Source organism: Ursus arctos, unplaced genomic scaffold (genome assembly GCF_023065955.2).
Source record: "Ursus arctos isolate Adak ecotype North America unplaced genomic scaffold, UrsArc2.0 scaffold_29, whole genome shotgun sequence".
NCBI lineage: Eukaryota > Metazoa > Chordata > Mammalia > Carnivora > Ursidae > Ursus > Ursus arctos.
This window is the reverse complement of record NW_026622974.1, coordinates 16,979,669-17,004,191: the sequence shown is the minus strand read 5'-3', so window position 1 is coordinate 17,004,191 and position 24,523 is coordinate 16,979,669. Positions and strand designations below refer to the sequence as shown.

General features: G+C 37.1%; 1 protein-coding gene across 3 annotated transcripts in view; it reads right to left on the bottom strand.

Annotated features, from left to right (window-relative positions):
- The window catches only part of PRIM2 (DNA primase subunit 2), a 341,343-nt gene that overhangs the window by 225,040 nt on the left and 91,780 nt on the right, over window positions 1–24,523 (bottom strand). For all 3 annotated transcript variants that reach the window (XM_044387132.3, XM_026507150.4, XM_057303874.1), the window contains 2 exons: window positions 22,859–22,960; window positions 20,401–20,538 (listed from right to left, as the gene is read on the bottom strand). In XM_044387132.3, coding sequence (XP_044243067.1) covers window positions 20,401–20,538; window positions 22,859–22,960 — 240 coding nt within the window. The remainder of the gene's footprint in view (window positions 1–20,400; window positions 20,539–22,858; window positions 22,961–24,523) is intronic.

Genomic DNA, 24,523 nt, shown 5'->3' with positions numbered 1-24,523 from the left:
AAGGAGGGCACGTATTGCATGGTGCACTGGGTGTTATACGCAACTAATGAATCATCGAACTTTACATCAGAAACCAGGGATGTACTGTATGGTGATTAACATAATATAATAAAAAAAAATTTTTTTTTTTAAAGAAAAAGGAAAGAAACATACAACTAGAAATAAGACTAAAGAGTTAAACCAAAAAAGAAAAGTACATTTCCAAAGAATATATTAGAAGTTTTCTTGTAAAATCTTATAAAGAAGACAGGTAGTCTAACTACTGTTTGTTCAAAGACACATTCAGAAAAGGGAGCCCTCTGACACTGTTGGTGGGAATGCAAACTCTGGAAAACAAGTTAAAAATAGAACCACCCAAAATCCAGCAATGACACTACTAGGTATTGAACCACAAAAATACAAAAATAATTCAAAGGGACAGATGCAGCCATGCACCCTGATATTTACAGCAGCATTATCAGCATTAGTCAAATCATGGAAAGAGCCCAAATGTTGATCAACTGATGAATGGATAAAGGTGTGTGTGTGTAAAATGGAATATTACTCAGCCATAAGAAAGAATATCTCGCCATTTGCAATGATATGGATGGAGCTAGAGAGTATTATGCAAAGCAAAATAGAGAAAGACAAATATCATATGATTTCACTCATATGTGGAATTTAAGAAACAAAACAGATGAACATGGGGGGAGGTCTGGCAAACTAAGATACAGACTCTTAACTAAAGAGAACAAACTGAAGGCTACTGGAGGGGAGGTGGGCAGGGGATGGGCTAAGTAGGTGATGGGCATTAAGGACTGCAATTGTTGTAATGAGCACCAGGTGTCTTACGTAAGTACGTAAGAATCACTAGATTCTACACCCGAAACTAGTATTACACAGTATGTTAACTACCTGGAATTTATTATTATTTTTTAAAGATTGTATTTACTTGAGAGAAAGAGAAAGACAGTGAGAGAGAGCGGGAAGGAGAGGGAGAAGCAGGCTCCCCGCTGAGCAGGGAGCCTGACTTGGGGCTCAATCCCAGGACCCTGGGATCATGACCTAAGCTGAAGGCAGATGCTTCACCAACTGAGCCACCCAGGCGCCCCAACTAACTGGAATTTAAATAAAAACTTGGAGAAAGAAAACACACACACACACACACACATTCAAAGAAAAAAGAAATAAACTCACCATTCTGAAAATATATCTGCACTCCCATGTTCACTGCAGCATTATTCATAATAGCAAAGACAAGGAAACAACATGAATGTCTCTTGACAGATGAATGGACAAAGAAAATGTGGGGGGGGAGGGTGTATACATACACACAATGAAATATTATTCAACCTTAAAAAAAGAAGTGAATCCAGCCATCTACAACAACATGGATGACCCCTGAGGCATTATGCTAAATGAATAAGCCAGGAACCAAAAGGCAAATATTGAATAGTCTCACTTTTATGCAGAATCTTTTTTTTTTTTTTTAAGTTTTTTAAGTGCAATTCAAATGACAGAGAGGAGAATGGTGGTTGCCAGAGGCTGAGGGATGGGGGGAAGGAGAGGAAAAAAGAAAAAGGAAGTAGATGGTGGCTGCCAGGGACTGGGAGCTGGGGATTATGGGAAGTTATTGTTTAATGGGTACAGTTTCAGTTTTGCAAGATATAGAGAGTTCTGAAAATGGATGGTGGTAAATGATTGCACAACAGCATGAATGTACTTATAATACCACTATACTGCACACTTAAAAATGGTTAAGACATTATATCATGTGTATTTTATCACAATAAAAAAAATTAAGAAAAAATATGAACGAGGGAAGCAAAGACACAAGACACAGAGTTGAAAGTTCATGGACTATGTAAAGTGACAAGATCAATATAGGGCATATAAGACATGGGGTGGATAGGTTATAGGATGGGCAGGGAAAGTGGGAGTCAGGATACAGAGTTTAACAATTAGGAAGAGCTACCTAAGTTTTTGCATCCAAGATTAAGCTGGTATAAAATATATCATATTCTCTCTCTCTCTCTCTCTGTCACATACACACACACACACACACACACACACACATCAAAGACACTACAAAGTGCCTGTTCTAAAACAACAATGAATTAAGGGGCCTCATTCAACACAACAATCTAATATAAAAGAATCATAAAGAAGGGAACTTATTTTTTAAAGTGAAGGATAACTTATACAGGTAAGAGCTACCTTGTCACCTGCCAACACCCAAACCCAACAGAGTGAATGAAACAATAATCTTGCATTTGCTGCGACATCCTCCACTCTCTGCAGACCCTTCCTGTACAATGGTGAGCAAACAGGGTGTTTTTCTACCTTCCCTTGCTACCTTCCACTGCCATACTTGGTGACTTGGGACGTGAGAGCAGAATCAGCGCCAATCCATTCCCAAGAGTAACCAGATAGTGTGACTTACCCTCACTCCATCACTCAAGAGACTAATAAACTGGATTTAGTGATTCAAACACTAAAAACAAGGCCTACATGTTCATTTCAAAAACACCCACTAAAAACACGGAAAAAGACTGGCTAGCAATTTATTCCTGAGCCAGTGATACACACAAGGTACACAAGGATGCAGCGCATTCTTGATTTTAGTTGCTCTCAATTCAGTTTCTCACAAAAATAAATTCCAAGTTCCTTTTCCACCAAAGCCTCTCCTTTCTTCCCAACTTGAAGATCACTAGCCCATTTACCCAAACATAAAGGTATGTTCCAGTTAGTCATCGGCAACACTACCATCTCTGCATACTACCATCCACTGCAGAATACAGCTCATGCCTACTGGGTACACATTTATAAAGTCCTCTTCCCTAAGAGAGTAGAGCGTAAAGTTCTCATCCTAAGAGAAAAAAAACTGTAACCATATACAGTGACTAAACTTACAATGGTGATCATTTTGCCATCACGCAATATTATTCAGTTCCATCTCACCGAAATTCAGCAAAGCTGACCAACCTTGTGGCAAACACGTAGGCTGGCTAACTCAATCAACCCCCTACTTCTTTGCCCGTCTCTATCAAAAGGGACTGAAAAAATAAAATATTTGCCCTCCCAAACAAAGAAGACCATGAGACACAGTTCTGGCCAAAGACAAACAGAATTTGCTAAGGAAGAATAATAAGAGATAACAATTCTGAGAAAACATTTGCACCTCTTGTTCCTCTGATGAAGAGGAGCAGAAGGAGCTGATCTTCATAACAAAGAAAAGAAAACCCAAGCTAAGCAGTCATGTGTCCTTGCAAGTGAGAGACAGTAATTGTGAGGGAAAGTAGAAGAGGATTTAAGAAATACACCCTGATGCTGTTATGCCACTGCAGCATGGTACGCAAACACCTATTTCAAGGTAGGTGGGAAAAATAACTCCGACTTTAGTAGTTTAAGATATTTACTGGCTCAAGATATTTCTAACTGGTAAATTCCTAATTCTACCATTACTCTGTATTAAGGTGCTGACTGACACATTTATGCTCATTAACACTCATCCAAGAAGAAAAGGAAAAAAAGAATCTTATTTGTGCCACCTCCCACAAAGAGATTTTAAAGAGCCATTAAAGATCATGAGCAGAAAACTATGGATTCACAAGGACTGGCCTGAAATTATGGCTCAGCAGCTAACTAGCACTGGGATCTTGGATAAGTTAGTCAACTTTTTAAGGCCTCAGTTTCCTCATCTGCAAAAACCAGGCTAATAACCACCTCATAATACTACTAACAGGATTAAATTGGCAATGCATATAACACATGAAATGGTGTCTGGCATACAGTAAGTGCTTAAAAAAAAATTAGAAACCTGCCTCCATCACCACTACCACAATCACCATAACCCAGCAGGCCAGTTCTCCAGCTAAAATAATTAAAGTTCAGAAGCTCTTGACCTAAAAAGAATAATTCAGCACCACATGAAGCTGAAGGGGAAAATACAGCTTCAAAGCATGTGTGTGTGTGTGTGTGTGCATGCGCGCCCATGCACACACACGTGTACACTGCCTTAAGCCTAACCTACGGTGTGCAACCGATAAATATTTGCTGAGGAATATGTTCCTTAGTCAAAGTGTTAAGAAATGAGAGTAGAAACACATAAAATATTGAAGCTATCAAGGTAAAGAAGTAATTTCTATGACTTTCAATACACAGTTTTTTCTAGCCATCCTCAAGAAGTAAAGATGATTTCCTTCTTAATATTTTAAACAAAACTCAAAAGTAGTCTGAAGGATTAATGAAAATGTACTTACAAAGCTTTAAACTACTTGGAATAAAAGACTATAAATGCAAATTGTATGCTCTTTCTTTGGGATTACAGCTGCCCTGTCAAAATTCAAAGCTGTATTAGTTTGTTTTTTTCTTTTTCCTTAAAGATTGAATATTATTTTATCTTCTTTCCATTATTTTAGCCTTTAATAGTCAATGTGATAACTGTGAATTTTCTTATGGAACAATTACTGAAGATAGCATAGCTGGTTAGCAATCTTGCTTGCTCTTCTGTTTTCAAATTTATGAGAAAGAAATCCGTCTTCTCTATCTTCTTCCAGTTTCAGTTCTCTATTTTCTAAATCATTACCTCATTCATACCTCAATTTAGTAAACTCACTGACATTGTTCACCTAACTGTTTTGCAACTCAACAAATATAATCTTGTATATGGACAAAATCATAATTTCACAAAGTACAGCCGTAATTTTTTTTATATCAGAGCTTCAATGCTTTCCATATTACTAAAGTTTCATAACGCTATAGGTTTCTCATTAAAAATGCAGGTATGAAAACACAAACTCAGCTAATATCATGTTTTAAAATGTACCCTAAAAGTATAAAATGATAAAAAATAAAAGATTTTATAGAAACAGCAAGAGGTTCATAAAACATTTATTCCTACTCTTAATGCCTCCTTAAAAATTTAGGGGAAACCAAACCTGTGCATTTAGTTACTCTCAATTCTATCATTCCTTGATTATTTTTAATATCAACTAGTCTAGGACAATTTTCATTTGCTCTTTTTATTTTTGTTTTGAACTTACACATTACTCCCCTAAACATTCGAGATACCATTTCCTGCACCACTCCAATGTTCATATATACCCTGCCTGCTTGAGTTCACAGGGTTCTGTGCCACTTGGATAAAGATGTAAAGCCTTAATAAGATTTTTATTTCTGAGGCACAAGATTCACAATGCATATAAATCAGAAGATGGATTCTGCACTCCCTGACAAGTTCCTCAAATATATGTGTGCAATTAAACAGACAAGCAATGAAAATTGAAGGCACAGAATTAGAAATTGGTATATGGACAGTACTCACCTGCCTGAATGGAGTGGGCAGGAGGAGAAATGCCAGGGCTTGTTACCAGCCACGGGTACGGACAAGGAAGAAACAAAGAGGGAACTCAAAAATGAAGACAAATAACAGTGGTCTTATTCATCATCACCTATCTAGCCCTATTCCCCAAAAAAGACAAGATGAGGGAACTGTTCGTAGCTAAGAAAGAGCTCTGCAAAACCCAGATCAAAGCTGATGACTTCTTTGAAGCCCTCTCTGGGAGGGCTAAATTCATCACTCTCTTTTCTACGCTAGCTCTGTACTTGTGCTTTTACTGACCACAGTGCAGGAGAACCATGTACATCTCTCTCTCACTGCTGCCCCCTCTCACGCCTTCTAAGGACCCTGAAAGCTTGAGCGCACCTGTCACCAGGGTGTTTGTGCCTGGTCAAAAGTGAATACTCAAGAAAACTTACTGAACTAAATCTGAGTAAAAATATTTTTCTAAACATTATATAACTATGACAAAATTAAACGACAGCTGGTTATAAAAGAAAGCCAACCTAATTATAAACAAATACTTCTTTTTAGTATTTCTTTTCTCTGGCATATATATTAAGTGTTATAGGTAAAAGAGCAGACCTGGGCAATTTAATGTAGGATGTGGCCAATCCTATTTCCATGAAACAAAGTTGGTTTAATTCTTTTTCTTTTTTTAAAGATTTTACTTATTTGACACAGAGACAGAGAGACAGAGAAAGAACACACGCGCACAAGCAGGGGGAGCAGCAGGCAGAGGAAGAGGGAGAAGCAGGCTCCCTGCTGAGCAGAGAGCCTGACTTGGGGCTCGATCCCAGGACCCTGGGATCATGACCTGAGCCAAAGGCAGATGCTTCACCAACTGAGCCACCCAGGTGCCCCAAAGTTGGCTTAATTAATATAATATTTTTCTTTGTTTTAAATCCTCTGTGTCCTGTGTGTATGTGTTTATGTATATCTCCCTCCCATTCTTATTCTTTCTTTCATTAATGATGAATCAGAAACCTTTAAGAAAACTAAAATTCAAAAATGTCTAGTCATTACTTTTCAATGTCCAGTCACTGTTACAAATTACACTCACAACATCTAATCAATCCTCAAGTATTTTTCATTATTCTAGCTCCCCTGTGTAACTTTGAAATTGGAAAACCAAATTAAGATAACATTGTATGTTAACTAACTGGAATTAAAATAAAAACTTACATAAAAAATAAAAATACTTTATAATAAAAAAATTGGAAAACAGGTGATGCATCTTTCTTTGTAGTGACTGAATACATTTTTGCTCTAAGAGAGCAGAACTGTCAAAGATGTGAATTTACAAGTACCCCCCCCAAAAAAAAAACTATTTCAGTATTTAGCTGTTTCCTAGCAACAGAATCTGCTGATATTTTCTCATCACAAATAACAGGGATAAAAATCTGTATTTCGGTGCACTCAGGTATCAATAAAAGCAGTGCAGTTCAGCGAAAAAAATAAGTAAATAAACCATAAATGATATATAAAGTACTAAGCATTTTCTAGCCAATCTTGGTTACAGCCTTAAAATGGTTAACTATAATTCTTAAATAAGATAAATGATCTGAAGAACAGAAGTGTTTATAAAGAGGGATCTTTTCTGTGATTGGGGGTGGGTAGGATGCACAAGGGACACAAGGTGACCACAAAAACAGTAATCTAAGAATTACTCTAGAGGGTTAGTCCAACCATGAAGAAGGAAGTTGCTATTCTCAAGGTAGCAAGAGTTTAAGCCTGGATTATGTTGCATCATGATAGTTTCTAAACAAAATATAAAATTCACATCTTACATACTCCAGAGGAAAACTGTCAAAAGAGTAACAATTTTAACTACTACAGACAACTGCAGTAGTTCTTCGGAAATATTTTGAGGTCATACACAGTTGCACTTCACACATTATCAAGATTTCACTCTTTTATAAACAGTACATTCAAGTGCAACCTCGTTTAACTTTAGTTTTCTCAACAAATCTGGAAAAATGCAAACATGCAGTTCTCACAAGGTACTTCGTCAGGTCCTGACACATACTCCGCACAAAGCACTGTGCTAGGCATCAGAGATAATTAAGCTGGATATAGCACAAGCCCCACCATGGAGAAGTTGAATATGGCTCAATCTTTACAGTGAACCCTACATTTAAAACATGTAGGGGTGCCTGGGTGGTTCAATCGGTTAAGCGTCTGCCTTCGGCTCAGGTCACGATCCCAGGGTCCTGGGATCGAGCCTCGAGTCGGGCTCCCGGCTCAGCAGTAAGCCTGCTGCTCTCCCTGCTTATGCGTGCACTCTCTCTCGCTCTCTCTCTGTCAAATAAATAAGTCTTCAAAAATAAAATAAAACATGTAATGAATACACTTACTGGGGGCAAATCAGAGATAGCAGGAGAGGGGCAGAGGTATTTGGGCCTGGGAAGAAGCAATAAAATGTAGCAAAAAGGAAGGAAGGGCACTGGACTTAAGGAGGTTTGTGAGACCTGGGTCCTTTACTAACTAGCTGAGTGAATTCTGGTAAACCATTCAAATTTTCTGGGGCCACACTTCCATGGGCAAAATGAAGAGACATAACTGGTATGTACTGAGAGCCTCTCATAGTAAGAAAGCATTGCACTAAAGCACTACCATACAGAATAGGACAAGCATGTCCACTGATATCTATAAACCTAGAGTCTGCATTTTAGCTGCCAAAAATAAGGGCAAGAAAACACACAAATGATTACCACACAACTCTAAAATCCTTTCCTGCTCTAAAAATTCTATGTATACGTACCATTAACAATGGCCGGCAACTAAAAAGCAAAGAAAACTTGAAATAAGTGAATCATTACAATTCTCGCCACTAATAATTTCCATATACACAAAACGCAAAAGTGTACTAAGCACTATAGGGAGAAATAAAAGGTAAAACCAAAACCCCTTAAAATATTATTCTTCACAAGAACTAACCCCTTCAAATGAATACCTAAAAAATTATTAGCACTTTGAAAATTTTAAAGTACTTTCACATACATTACTGATTTTTCTCAATGAATAAACCTTTCTATCAAAAACCTACAATATTTCACTAAACCAAGAAAGTAACTGTCACTGAATCCTATTCTGTGAATGGTGCCAAAAGCCTCATTTTCTAAAGTAAAACACATATGGAAAAAGATGCGAAGACTGACTTGCTCATTTGTGGTATTCCAATTCATTGAGCCTGACTGATCCCCATACCCAACTCTGAAATAGTCTGGTATTTGGTCCTCTTCTCTCTTTATTCTTTACTCCTTAAAAAATGGCATCCACTAGTTGAGATTCCAATTTCACAACCATGTGGGTAACTCCCAAATCTATGTCTTAATCTCCAAGCACTTTTCTAATTTTTCAACCCAGATTTACTAGAATGTTCTACTAATCCAAGAAATTAAACACACCCAACACCAAAATCATTTTCTTTCCCAAACAGCTCTGTCTCACAACCCTATTGCTAAAATAGATCTCCAATGGTAATACCAGAAGTTTTATAATGGTTTCCAAAATAGATATATGCAAGATGACCTACTCAGATGGGGAAAGAAATATATATTAAGTATCTATTCCTAATTTCTTCTAATTCTTTTTTAAAACCATTTTCTAATGTCTACATCTGTACATAAAGACGTGTGATATTTTAACTAATGGAGCACAATCAAAAAGTCTGGAAACTGCTAGCATACAGATAACACTCAAACTCATTAGCCCGGTGATACCCACTGTCACAATTTGATCTTCTACTATTCTTCACAGACATTAAATCCAAGCAAACAAACCACTAACCAGTCTCCAAACACAGCGTAGGCATTATTTCAGCACCCCAATCATTTAGCTCTACTACTCTCTGCAAAAATTGTTCATCTCCCTTTAGCAAATCACTTAAAGCCAATGCCAACTCCATCTTTTCTCAAAGTTCCCTGAGTTGAGGTGACACAGCTCTCAGACCAATCCCCATTTTCAACCTAGTCATTGAGTCTTTCCTGTACATCTTAGCTCCCCCTCCTAGGTAAGAAGGAATCTTGAGGGTCGAAGTCCCGTCTCATAACTGTCCCACCTCCCATACTACCCTGGGCACTATATAGTAAACCTGACACATGTTAAAGAAATGCTTGTTGAGTGGACAGCATTGTAAGCTAGACATTATATAAGTTTTAACAAACCAATAACTCACAAACGGAGCAAGGATCAAGTTCAGGTTAGTATCCTCAGTCAACCAGTGTGTCTCAAAATAGGAGGAGGAGGTTTATTTTCTCCCACAAAATGATTCTTTCCATTAGTTTCATGGCTTTCAACTGTAATGTTTTGTTTCCTGCAGATCAGTACCATGAGAGAATAAACGGACTGGTGTCAGATACTAAATAAAGGTGTAGGTGAAGCATTAGCTGCAGCACTGATTGATTCATTGCAATCGCCTTAAAACGACATTAACCAGGAAGTAATATTAGAAAAGACACAGTAATCAATCTAAAACCCAAGGAAATCAACTAGTTAAGACACAAGACAGACAAAAATTCTTATGTGATTACAAATTAAGTAACCATTCAAGAAAATTCATTATATTTAACCACAATTTAAGAAACTGAACTGACACAGCTTTTTAAAAGAGGATAAAAGATTTAAGAGGATTGTAAGCTCTTTAGAAATAAAAATTACTTGATCAAGTGCTTATAAAGAACATTTTTCCAAAGCAACAAATACATGGCGAGCCACAAACTTAACTAGTATTCTAAAAATGTGAAAAAAAAAAATCCTTTCCAAAGAAAGAAATCTTTGTCTCTGTGACTTCGAGAAAGAGCTGCTTATTTGCCGGCTGTTATTTCCTTAGGAACTTATCACAGTCCTTCCTTCTATATCTGAATTAGAAGTGTGTAAATAATATTTTCCAAAAGTCTGTGTTTTTAATTTGTACCAGCACCTTCTAATGGTGAATCTCACAAAGAGAAAGCAAAATTAGTCACACTATGCCAGAAAAAAGAGAATTTACTTCAAGGAAATTCAGCTACAATTTAAGAAGCTGTACCATTTTTCAAAAAGAAACAAAGCATATTCCACTGCTTCATGACACAGAGTGAAGGTATATGGAAACTCGTGCCCAGTTGTGGACCTTCCTTGGTTCTCCACTGACGAGCCACTCTCTCCTGTGTGATCTCACAGAATCTCATGGCCTCACCTTCAACTCCCCAGAAAGCCAGACTTCAAAACTAACTTCATAGTTGCCATCTCCAACTGGATGACTAAGAAGCATCCCCCCCTCTTGACCTGGTCAAAACAGAACGCTTGGTTTTATTTTATGTACTTCTCTCACAGGCCTCCCCATCTTGGTAAAAGGCATCACCCTCTAATCAGTTATTTAGGCCAAAAGTCTGGGCAGTGTAACAGTAGTCCAGAATAGAGACTCCAAAGTCCAATCACACGGATTCAAATCCTCTGCTCCTCACTACCTGTGCAGAGATGTCATAAGCCTCCAAATAATAATGGCACCCACCTGACACAGTTACCATGAAGACGAAATACGTTAATTCACATAAAGCATTTAGAAATGCACCTGGCAAATATTAAATTCAGTTCCAGCTATCATTATTATGATTATCTTGATTCCTCTTTTTCTCTCACACCCATTCTGTCATGTCAGCCCTACTTCAAAATCCATTCAAAAACACTGAAATCCAGGGGCGCCTGGGTGGCACAGCGGTTAAGCGTCTGCCTTCGGCTCAGGGCGTGATCCCGGCGTTATGGGATCAAGCCCCACATCAGGCTCCTCCACTACGAGCCTGCTTCTTCCTCTTCCACTCCCCCTGCTTGTGTTCCCTCTCTCGCTGGCTGTCTCTATCTCTGTCAAATAAATAAATAAAATCTTTAAAAAAAAAAAAAAAAAAAACACTGAAATCCACTGACTTCTCTCAGTTGTTATCACTGCAACCACACATTTCAAGCCACCATCTAGACGTGATAAACTTCTCAACTAGTCTTCATGCTTCCATTCTTCCTTACCCTTCAAAGTGCTTTTCAAGCAGAAGCCACAGTAATCTATTTAATACATAATCACATCGTATCACTCCCTCGTTCAAAACCATCCAATGGTTTTCTACTACATTGGGTTAAAAATCAAACTATCCACCTGGTTTATCCAAAGTCCTATATCTAGTCATTGCAGGCCTATCTTGTTCTACCCTCTGCTGGCTCACTACACTCCAGTCACACTGGCCTTTTTTATTCCGCAAAAATGCCAAGATTCTCTCCTGCCTGAAACACACTTTCCTCTGTATTTGTTCGGCTGGCTCCTTCATGTTAGATATAATATAGTTATTATTTATTTCTTTGCTAATTGTCTACCTCCACTACAATAAAAGCTTTATTTTTAAAAAAATATCATCTATATTGTTAAGTACTGTGTCCCTAGTACCCAAAACAATGTGTGTAAACAAAGTTATTTAAAAAAAAATAAGCTATTAACTGAAAACAAAAATGACCAAAGCTTCTAAAACTGTTATATGAGGCAAAGAAATGTATCTTTCCCTCATTCTTTTCCCTAACTGGTTATCAATTTATTGCAACTCAGCTCCTAATTCAACCTTTCTGCCTGTTCTGTAATTCGATCCTAATATAATTTTTAGTATTTCCTCAGCTTTTAAAAATCTAAGTCCCCAATAATCTAACTCCTTATAAAGATACAGTTACCATCAAAAGATTCTAAAAATTACATTTAGAAAACCTGAAATCCAGTTATAGCTCCAGCAATTACTAGCCAACATAACCCTGGACCAACTACTCAGGCTCTTGGAGCTACATTTTCCTCACTGTATAATGCAGACAGTAGTCCCCATCTCAGAGGTCTGTGGTGAGGGTCCAGTGAGGTAGCGAGTAGTAAACTACACACAAGTGGAAGCTATTATTATCTACCAGTTCAATAAAACATTACTGGTTACTTGCTACATGCTACACTAACAAATTTAATTAAGACAAGAGCCCCTACTCTCAAAGAGCTTACATTTTAGTTGAGAGGAAAAACACATAAGGAGAATAATTTCACCATAGTTTGGTAGTGTGCAGACTGCTGGAGCACAAAAGAGATATACTTAGAGGCTTCCTAGAAGGGTGGGGCCACAGCTAACTCTCAAAGGATCAGTAGGATATAAGAGTTCTTATCAAATCAGAAGGTAATGACCATTTACATGTCCTAGAGCATGTTCAAAAGCCAAACTAGATAAGTGATCATAAAATTCATGTGATCACAGGGACGCCCGAGTGGTTCATCAGTTAAGTCGCTGCCTTCGGCTCAGATCATGATCCCAGGGTCCTGGGATCGAGCCCCACATTGGGCTCCCTGCTCAGTGGGGAGCCTGCTTCTCCCTCCGTCTGCCGCTCCCCCTGTTTGTGCCCCCCCCAACAAATAAATAAATAAATACTAAAATCTTTTTTTAAAAATTCATGTGATTACAAGTTGAGAGCAAGCTTTCAAATATCATCTGGCATAAAACTCCTCTATCAACTTAGACTTCCCCCACCACCATCTATTTCATCCTTACTCCTAACTAAAATGCCTTTTTCTTCCCCACCTTTAAGTCCATTTTTCTCATCCTACTAGAATATTTTCATTTTAAGGCTGAAATTTATCAGGTCAGACCTTCCCCAATGGAAAAAAAATAAAAATAAAAAAATAAACCTTCCCCACTGGAAAGAATGGTAATAAACAGACCACAGCAAGGTTTAGATTTCTCCTTTACCACAGCCCTAGGAGAAACTCCTTCCCTTCCTTCTGGCTCCCTTGCACAACTGTCAGGACAGGTTCCTGGGCATAAACTCCATCCACTCTCCTGCTCTATAAAGCAAGCAGCTCTCTGAGCAACCTCTCAACCAGACTCGGTGCTGACCCACCCATGAGAAAGCCAAGTACTGCCTAAAACAAGGCACCGTTCCTCCTCTACAAGTCAAAGACACTGAGGCCAGAGCTCTCTACAACCCACCAGCAATCAGGACAAATTCATCAAGAGTAAGTCAGAATCCACTAAAGTGAACAATGGACACACCCTACGCAACCTACAATTCCATTACTAGGCATATAACCAACAGAAATGTGTTTGCCAAAAATGTCCTAGAATGTTCAGAGCAGCTGTATTAGTAATAACCAGAAAAAGAAAACAAAACCTAAATGTCTCTCAACAATAGAATGGGTAAATAAACGGTCATTAACTCAATCAGAATTGAGATGAATCAAAATCATGTGTCACCTAACAGGATGCAATAAATAGAACATACCATCACGTTTATGACATTCCTGCTCAAGATGTGTAATTGGAATCTTCACATGCAGAAACATCAAACAAATCCCAACTGAGATGTGCTACAATATAACTAGCCTATTTCCTTCAAAAGGAAAAAATGTCACGAAAGTCCAACAGAAACTAAGAACCCGCTCCAGACTGAAGGAGACTAAAAAAAATTACTAAGTAACACATGTGATAGAAGACCGTATCCTTCTGAAATAAAGCATGTAATTGAGACAACTGTGAAACTTGGATGCGGTCTGAGGATTAGATGGCACTCATGTATTGATGCTAATTTGCTTATTTTCAAAGTTGAACTGTGGTTATGGGAGAACATCTGTTTATAGAAATTACAACCTAAAGTACTAGGGGTAATGAGACATCAGGCTGGAAACTTATTCTCAAATGGCTGTGGCAAAAAGCTATTGTTTTACTTGCAACTTTTTTTAAGTATGTAATTATTTCAAAATTGTAAAACATTCATTTTTTTAAGTTACTTTGTTTTTGTTTTGTTCTGTTTTAAGTAGCATGGACCCTAATTCACAACTTGAACTCACCACCCCTCAGATCAAGACCTGAGCTTAGATCAAGAGTCGGATGCTCAACCGACTAAGCCACCCATGCGCCCCTTTAAAGTTACTTTGGAGGGCGGAAAGAATGAGCCGGAGTGAAAAAAAGAGAAAAAAACTCAAAGTTCATATGCTTTATTTTTTTTTACCAACAAGGTACAAAACTTAAACGCAATTTGCTGAAAAAATGGAAGTGTTACTAACTTAGGAACTTAAAGCGCTTGTCTTTAATCTCAGTATATTTAGAGCTTCCACCTTCTGCACAAAACAAATTATAAAATTTGCAAAAAACTGCACATATCCTTCTTTGCACATTGCATTATTAGAAAGATAAACTGAACAGCAAATAGGCATGTGCTCATTTTTATTGGCAAGAAAAACTTTCTTTTATGGGACGCCTGGGTGGCTCAGTCAGTTAAACATCTGCCTTCGGCTCAGGTCATGATCCCAGGGCCCTGGGATCAAGTCCCACATTAGGCTCTCTGCTCAGTGGGGAGCCTGTTTTTCCCTCTACCTGTAGCTCCCCCTGCTTGTGCTCTCTGACAAATAAATAAAATCTGAAAGAAGGAAGGAAGGAAGGAAGGAAGGAAGGGGGGGGGAGGGGAGGGGAGAAAAAAAAAAAAGAAAAAACTTTCTTTCAGAAGCACCCAAACAACTTCTCACATTTTTCAGCCACAATTATTATATCATGTGCACAGATTAACAATTTGTAAAAGAGAAGGAAAACTACCAAATCAGCACAGGGTTGGCACCAACACTCCAGAAGCTTTCTGAAATGCATGATATTTTTGGTTGTCATGGGAACTGGGAGGGCCACTACTAGCATTTAGTAAATGAGAAATAGGGATGCCCAAAGTCCTGAAAAGTATACAGCTGATTCATACAAAGAAGTGCTGTACAAAATGTGTCAGCAGAGAAAATGCGTGAAAAAAGACCAGTAATAATAAAACAAGGGGAATGGCCAACTAGTAGGCAAACATTAGTGTCTGCCACAGAGATTTACAGTAGTGAAAGATACTATATCTTCATCTATAAATAGATTAGGGCCCAAGTTAAGTCACAAACAACTAAAGAAACTATTTTTAAAAAATCCTCAGTAAAGTTAATGTTTCTGAAGTGAAAAATATAGAATTAGGGAAGGAAGAAGAATATTAACAGTTAGTAAACACCTATTACACTAGGTGTTTTCATAAACTGCCTTATCAATAAAACCAGTTAATATTTTAGTCTTCCCAAATGCTGAAAGAGTTGAATTATACATATTTAGGTAACCCCAGTCAATAATAAAAATTATTTAAACAAGAAAATATTATAATTTTTAACTCAAAAGAAAAGCTTGGCCTATGCTTCTACTGTGATCAGTATGGCCTAAAAAGAGCCACACCACAAATTTAAAGTTCTCTTCTGCATCAAGTACCACAATGTTATTTTAAAAAACTAGACTCATTTTAAAAGGCAACAATACTGCAAAATGCATTTTTATTCAACTATAGTTAACATGCAGTGTTATACTAGTTTCAGGTGTACAATATAATAATTCAACAATTCTATACATTACTCAGTGCTCATCTTGACAAGTGTACTCTTAATCTGCTTCACCTATTTCACCCATCCCCCACTGACCTCCCCTCTGGTAACCACCAATTTGTTCTCTGTATTTAAGAGTCTGCCTTTTTGTCTCTTCTTTTATTCCTTAAATTCCACGAGTGAAATCCTATGGTATCTTTCTCTGACTTATTTCACTTAGATTATGCCCTCTAGATCCAACTATGTTGTTGCAAATGGCAAGATTTCATTCTTTATAGCTGAGTAATATTCCTCTCCCTCTCTCTCTCTCTGTGTCCACACACACATCTTCTTATCCGTTCATCTGTTGATGGACACTTGGATTACTTCCATATTTTGGCTATTATAAATAATGCTGCAATAAACATAGGGGTCCATATATCTTTTTGAATTAGCATTTTCAAATTCTTTGTGTAAATACCCCCAGTAGTGGAATTGCTGGGTCATACGGTAGTTCTATTTTTAACTTTTGAGTAACCTCCATACTGTTTTCCACAGTGACTGCACAACTTTGAATTCCCACCAACAGACAAAAGGGTTCCTTTTTCTCCACATCCTTGCCAATATTTCTTTCTTGTCTTTTTGATTTCAGCCATTCTGACAGCTGTAAGGTGGTATCTCATTGTGGTTTTGATTTGTATTTCCCTGAGTGATGAGTGATGTTGGGCATCTTTTCACATGTCTTTGGCCAACTGTATGTCTTCTTTGGAAAAATGTTTATTCAGATGCTTTGTCCATTTTTTATCAGACTGTTTTTTTAGTATTGAGCAGTAGCAAGTTCTTAATACATTTGGATATTAACTCCTTATCAGATACATCATCTGCAAATATCTTTTCTCAATCAGTAGTAGGCTTTTAGTTTTGTTGATGTTTCGTTTACTGTGGAAAAGCTTTTTATTTTGAAGTAGTCCCAACAGTTTAATTTTGCTTTTGTTTGCCTTGCCAAAGGAAACATGTCTAGCAAAATGTTCCTATAGCTGATGTCCAAGAGACTAATAATGTCTATGTTTCCTTCCAGGATTTTTATGGCTTCAGGTCTCGCTTTTAGGTCCTTAATCCATTCTGAGTTATTATGATGTAAGAAAGTGGTCATTTTCATTCTTTTGCATGTAGCTGTCCAGTTTTCCCAACACCATTTGTTGAAAAGACTTCTTCCCATTGTATATTCTTACCTCCTTAGTCATAGATTATAGATTAATCGATCACCAAAGCATGAGTTTATTTCTGGACTCTATTCTGTTCCATTGATCTGTTTTATATTTCTATGCCAGGACCATACTGTTTTGAGTACTAGAGCTTTATAGTCTACCTTGAAATTTGAGATTGTGATACCACCAGTTTTGTTCTTTTTTAAGAGTGCTTTGGCTATTTGGGCTCTTTTGTGGTTCCATACAAATTTTAGGATTATTTGCTCCAGTTCTGTGAAAAATACTGTTGGTGTTTTGATAGGGATTGCATTAAATCTGTAGATTGCTCTGGGCGGTATGGACATTTTAACAATATTGGTTCTCCCAATCCATGAACATGGAATATCTTTCTTTCCCTTTGTTAGTATCATCTTCAAGTTCTCTTATTAGTGTTTTACAGTTTTCAGAGTATACTTCTTTCACTTCCTTGGTTAAGTTTATTCCTAAGCATTCTATTCAATTTGCATGTTTTTTCAAATACCTCTTTTTTACTTGATTCAGAACTTCAAGGTTATGTGATGTAGCTGTTTTTAAGCTATACTGATTATAGCCAAAAGTACAGGCCAATCTTCCCTTTGGAGTTAAAAAGTGGAATATTTTCTGGTATAAATATTTTTTATTACTGACTGGGGTTACCGAAATACATATAACTCAGCTATATCAGCATTTTGGTGCAATTATAAACAGAACTCAGAACTGTTTTCTTAATTTCTCTTTCTGCTACTTCATTATTAGTGTGTAGAGATGCAAGGTTTCGGAGTGCCTGGGTGGCTAAGTCGGTTAAGCGTCTGCCTTCAGCTCAGGTCACGATCCCAGGGTCCTGGGATTGACCTCTGCATCAGGCTCCTTGCTCAGCAGGGAATCTGCTTCTCCCTCTCCCCCTCCCCCCACTCATGCTTGCTCTCTCTCTCTCTCTGAAATAAATAAAATCTTTTAAAAAAATGCAAGACTTCTATATGTTAATTGTGTAATCTGTGACCCTACTGAATTCATTTGTCAGTTCTAGTAGTTTTCAGTGGAGTCTTTCAGATTTTCTATATATAGTATCATGTCATCTGCAGATAGTGTAAGTTTGACTTTTTCCTTACCAATTTGGATCTCTTTTCTTTTTTCTTGTCAGACTACTGTGTCTAGGACTTCCACTAATGCGTTAAATAAAGGCACGAGAGTGGACATCCTTGTTCCATCCCTGATCTCAGGGAAAAACCTCTCAGTTTTTCACCATGGAGTATGATGTTAGCTGTGGGTTTTTCATATATGGCCTATATTATGTTGAGGTACATTCCCTCTAAACCTATTTTGTTGAGAGTTTTTTTTATCATGAATGGACGTTGTACTTTGTCAAATGCTTTTTCTACATCTATTGAAATGATCATAAAATTTTTACCCTCTTATTGATGTGCCTTATCATACCGATCAATTTGTGAATACTGAACCACCCTTGCATGCCTGGAAGAAATCCCATTTGATCATGGTTAATGATTTTTTTAATGGATTGCTGAATTTAGTTTGCTAATATTCTGTTCAAGATTTTTGCATCTATGTTTGCAGTATTTTTTGCTATCGGGGTAATGCTGACTTCACAGAATGAATTTGGAAGCTTTCCCTCCCCTTCTATTTCTTGGAACAGTTTGAGAAGAATACGTATAAACTCTTCTTTAAATATTTGGTAGAATTTGCCGTGAAGCCATCTGCTCCTGAACTTTTGTTTGTTGGAAGATTTTTGATTACCAATTCAATTACATTGCTAGTAATCAGTCTGCTCAAATTTTCATTTTCTTCCTGATCCAGTTTTGGAAGGTTAAATATTTCTAGGAATTTATCCATTTCTTCTTGGTTGTCTAATTTGCTGGCATATAATTTTTCATAATATTCTTTCATTATCCTTTATATTTCTGTGGTATCAGCTATTATTTCTCCTCTCCCATTTCTGATTTTATATGAGTACTTTTTTTTTTTTTTTTTGATGAGTCTGGCTAAAGGTTTATCAATTTTGTTGATCTCTTCAAAAGAACCAACTCCTGGTTTCACTGATCTATTCTATTGTTTCTTTAATCTCTATTTCATTTATTTCTACTCTAATCTTATTTCCTTCCTTTTACTGATTTTGAGTTTTGTTTGTTCTTCTTTTCCCAGCTCCTTTAGGTGTAACGTTAGGTTCTTTGTGGTTTTCCTTGCTTCTACATTGCTATATAGAAGCCTATATTGCTTCTATAAGTAGGCCTATAGATAGGTCTATATTGCTATTATCCTCCCTCTTAGAACTGCTTTTGTTGCCTCTCCAAAATCTTGCCATTGTATTTTCATTCGTTTCCATGTATCTTTTGGTTTCCTCTTTGACTTCTTGGTTGGCTCATTTATTATTTAGCAGCATGTTATTTAAACTCCGTGTATTTGTGTTCTTTCCCAAGTTTTCTTGTGACTGGTTTCTAATTTCATACTGTTGTGGTGACCGAAAATGCATGATACAATTTCAATCTTCTGGAATTTGTTGAAACTTGTTTTGTGGTCTAACATGTGACCTATTCTTAAGAATATCCCATGTGCACTTGAAAAGAATGTGTATTCTGTTGTTTGGGGATGGAATGTTCTGAATATATCTGCTAGATCCATCTGGTTCAATTTGTTAATCGAAGCCACTGTTCCCTTGTTGATTTTCTGTCTGGATGATCAACTCATTGATGTTAAGTGGGATGTGCAAGTCCCCTACCAAAACACGTATGTTTAAGATGTTGTCATAAAGTGTAACACTTCCAACAAATCCACTGAAGAGCACTTATCATCTTTTTGGTTTTGTTTTTTTAAAGATTTTATTTATTTGACAAAGAGAGAGAGTGCACACAAGGATGGGGAGCGACAGGCAGAGGGAGAAGTAGGCTCCCCACTGAGCAAGGAGCCCAATGTGGGAGTCAATCCCAGGACCCTGGAATCATGACCTGAGCTGAAGGCAGATGCTTAACCGACTGAGCCACCCAGGCAGCCCCTGTTCATGTTATTTATTCAAACGCTACCACCACTTTCACTTAGCAATAGGTTGTTTACTGCAGCACTAGCATATCACTGTTTTTATTCCTTAATATAAAGGCTTTCTTCTACATCGTCCTCTACTGATACAAAATACCAATTGAGAACAGAAATCTAGGGGTCATATACACCACAGGCAACAATAATTGTGAAGGGCCTTATATGAAATCCACCTCCAAGAAAAAAAAGCACAACCTTGAAGACACGACCCACAGAAGCCTCTCACAAAATTAATCAGCTCACTACTACTATAAGAAAGATAACTAAGAAAACTAACCGTGGGCAGTAACATAAAAACCTAGTGGTTCTAAAATTACCAGTATGACATCATAAGCAATTCAAATATCATTATAAAAATTAAATTATTTCTTAAGAAATACAGAACAAAACTACCAAGAGTAATAATTGAAATGTGACTATGCGGAAATAAAGTAAATACAGAAACAAACTGAAATACTTACTGCCAAAGCCTTGGACAGTTTGGCTCTGAATTCATTCAGGACGATTGCCACAATGTCTCTAAGTGGTACATAAGCAAAGCCACCTTCCAAATAGACTTTCCTTCCTCGGAACAAATCCAGAGCATCAGCAAAAGGGATCTGAATTCATAGTGAAGCAAGGAAAATAAGTCAGTACCTGTCATGAAATCCTCCTAAATCTTCATACATATGAAGTCTGAACAAAATTCTTCTTATAAGAAATTAATTTGTCACAGCAGATCAAAAACAAACAAAAAACAATTTATAACCCTTTAAACAAAATAACAAACATTAGGAAGAAATGATGGTCCAAAAATGTGCTTGTTTCGGAGTAGATGGCTTTGAAAAATAATAAGCCAAGTTAGAATGCATTATTTTTATTCTTAACTCATGAATTTACAAATTATAATCTTCAAGATTTTAAACTCTCAACTCAAGCCCTCTAAGCACGTTGCATTCCCCTCAAATGACATATTCCTCAATTTTATTCTGCATCAATTATGTGTATACATTATGTTCAGTGTGAAAAGTACTAGTAATTCTAAATTTCTTCATCTGTTTCCATTCTAGAAAAATACATTGGAAAAGCTAATGTCAACACCAAGAAATGAAATAATAACTGTTCAGCTCCACTACTGAAGTACTTACCAGTTAAGTATCATTTAAAAAACTTAATACTCCACTTGCATTTTTTAAAATCCTGAGAACTATCCTAAAATTTTATGATATGAGAATATGGTATGAGTAAACTGAAAATCATCCTTACTCTCCAATACAGGTTTTCTTTTTAAAAATGTGGTAAAAAATAAGGTGAAAGGAATGATCCCCAAATTGCCTAGTCACCCAAGTTTTAGAAGGAGTTAAATCTATATGCCTAAGAGGCGCCTGGGTGGCTCAGCTGGTTAAGCATCCAGCTTTGGTTTCGGCTCAGGTCATGATCTCATGGGTCATGGGATCAAGCCCTGAGTCGGGGTCTGTACTCATCGGGGAGTATGCTTGAAGATTCTCTCCCTCTGCCCCTCCCCCCCACTCATGCACGCTCTCTCTCAAATAAATAAATCTTTAAAAAACCCCAAATATATGCCTAAGATTCTTCTACATATCCAATAATACCACCCAATAAACAGATGTGGTTTTTTTGTGACAGATTTCTATGACTACAACACAGTTCTAAAGAAGTTCATCACTTAGTTGAGAAAACAAAACAGACACATACGGAAAGTCAAACAGCTTTGCAGGGCGGTTTGTGTATGACACAGCATCGAACAAACAAGTTACACAGAACATATTAGAGGAGGAGGTTAGAGGGTTTATTTCAATGATCCAGGCAAGAGACAGGGATAGTTTGGAAACATGAGTTCTAGTCCAAACTCTGTGACTGACCAGACTTATGATTTCTATATATTTAACGAATGCTTCTAAATTTCAGCAGGGAAGGGGAGAGAGATGGTATAAATGACCCTTAGGGGTTCTTTAGCTCTAATATTCCATGATTCTAGCTTATTAAAGTGGTCACAGTGGAAATAAAAATGCCCAAGCAGAAGCAAAAAGTGATGTGAAGAGAGAGTAATGGGAAATGTGTGGTGTGCAAAGAAAAAATATTGATTCCCATACCCTACGTTTGGAAAGCTGACTGATTGATGGCCTAAATGGTAGAGATAGGGAAGTCGGAATAGGGAGCTACTGTGGAAGCAGGATTTTAACTACTGGCACTCACTGACAATAATCAATTTCCTTTTCAAAGGAAATTGTGGTGTTGTGGCTATCAAATTTTAAAATTAATTTCAACTCTTTCCCTTCCCCTTATGGAATTATTCAGTCCAAAAGCTGTTCAATGGGTTCAAGCAAAGTAGTTATCTGTGCTGAGGAAGAGGGCTGCAGAGATGGCCCACTTCAAGATGCCAGAACGTGAGTATGTTAAAGAAGGTCTTGCCAGGGGAGAGCAAACAGGCAGAAAGCGCCAGAGCCCAAATGGAATAAGAAAGAGTCTAGGTGGGAAAGACAGTTCAAGCATGGCATCAGAGCCCAAAAGTGATGAAAAAGGCTATCACACAGAGCAGTGATCCAGAACAAGGTGTTGAAGCCCCGTGGGTGAAGAGAGTATCCCTACAGGGGTAGCTGAGCATGGGGTATAGAAGCCTAAGTATCGTGAAGAGAGTATTCCTTTAAGAGAATGGCCTGCTTTGGCCGGGTCAGAGTCCAAACAAGGTTAGAAGGATGTGTAAGCTCTGTAGCAAGACAGCCCAGCAAAGAATGTTGGCACACCCTCCATGGAGTGAAGGTGAATTCTGCGCAGGAGAAAGAGAAGCTGTAGAGACCAGAGGCTGTATGACTGGGTTAATTACCTATGTACATAAAGCTCAGTGTGATATATTTAACAAAACCTTTTTTGTTTAATTTTAAAAAATTAAATTTTAAAAAATTTTAAAAGTTTACATACCTTACAAACTGACTCTGACTCCAACTCCATCTTAGACCCATTCAAACTGGGTGATGAAGCAAGAATCTCTGGTTCTCGGAGACTCTTTTCTTCATCACTTATCTAAAAGGAAATATATTTTATACTGTTTAAAAAAATTAAAGTTCTTAAAAAAAAGAAATTAAAAAATTCTTTCCTGTTCTAATAAGCATTCTATACTTTTATAAAAATTTTAAAATCCTGGTATCCCAAATCATTCCAATATGAGTAATAACTCATTATTACTATTGTTAAGAAAGCCAAAATATGAAAGAAAATTTAAATTCAATATACTTTCAAACTTCTACTCTGCCAATTTCTGAGGACATATACCAAAAAAACAATAAACAAAAAACCCCAAAGGTATTACAATAAGAAAGATATTATAATAAAAACTCAGGTTAACACAGACTAACAACAGTTTATGGGAGCATAACAATCTAATTGGGAGCATCATCCCAATTCAAGAGTTCTGTTAATTTATTAAAATATGTATCTGCAATTAAAATAGTTTAACTATTTCCCAATTTTCCAGTCATACAAAACAACTTCAAATTTAAAACATCAGCTTTTCTAGGAACAACTACAGATCTACTATCTCAGACTGATTATGTCTTTAAAAATAAAGATCTGACTAGATAAAAATTTCAAAATTCTACAGAGAAAAATAAAAGATCTGTAAATGAAGATAAAATATAAACCAAATACTGAGGGGAATATTTATATCCTTTAACATCCAGGTTACTCTCAATAAACCCCTAGGTAGTAGGAGGACATAAGTACTAGTAATCTAAAAGCAAAACACAGACGATAACCACATAAGTGACAACAATAAAAGTAAATTAAAATTCTACTCTAAGTGTCAAGATGATCAGCTTTTGTAGCTTTCCTGATCACTTTTACAGTAATCTATGGTAGTTAGGACTGGCTAGGTTATGGTTCAGTAACAAAGAATTTAAAATTTTTAGCAGCTTAACAAAAAAATGGTATTTCCTGCTTTTCTACATGTTCATGACAGGGTGGTGGGGAGGCAGTGGCAGGGAGCAGGAAAGCTTCCCTACCAGTGGTTCTCACCAAGCAACCAGATGGCTTAGGCAAGCTCCAATCTCCTGCATGACAGGCAGAAGGAACATGAATGGCAAACTGGTTCTTCCTAAGAGTTATGCAGGTCAATTCCACTCACTTTTCATTGACAAAAGCATATCATATAAGCATGCTACCTTCAAAGGACCAGGGAAGTATAATTCTACCAGTTGCCCAGAAAGAAGAGAATCCAAATTTACTGGTCAACAGTATCAAAGATTACTGCAATATTCTTCTAGTCACCAATTTACAGTTCACTCAACTTATGCTACAAAATACATTTACTCCTATCACAAATGAGACAATCTAAAAGTTCTATACAGTATGGCATTAATCTCAAAGTTGAGCGTCCACATATGATGCTTACAGTCCCTATATCAGAAGAGAATAAACCTTCTCTTGTTAAAGACAAAATATCTATCCTCTCCACTTACACACATATACATACACACCTCCCACACATATACACTCAATAAACAGTGCTAGAACAGGGGCAGAATAACCATGGTAAACACTCCCATTTAGGAAGGGAAAGATGGGGTGCCTGGGTGGCTCAGTCAGTTA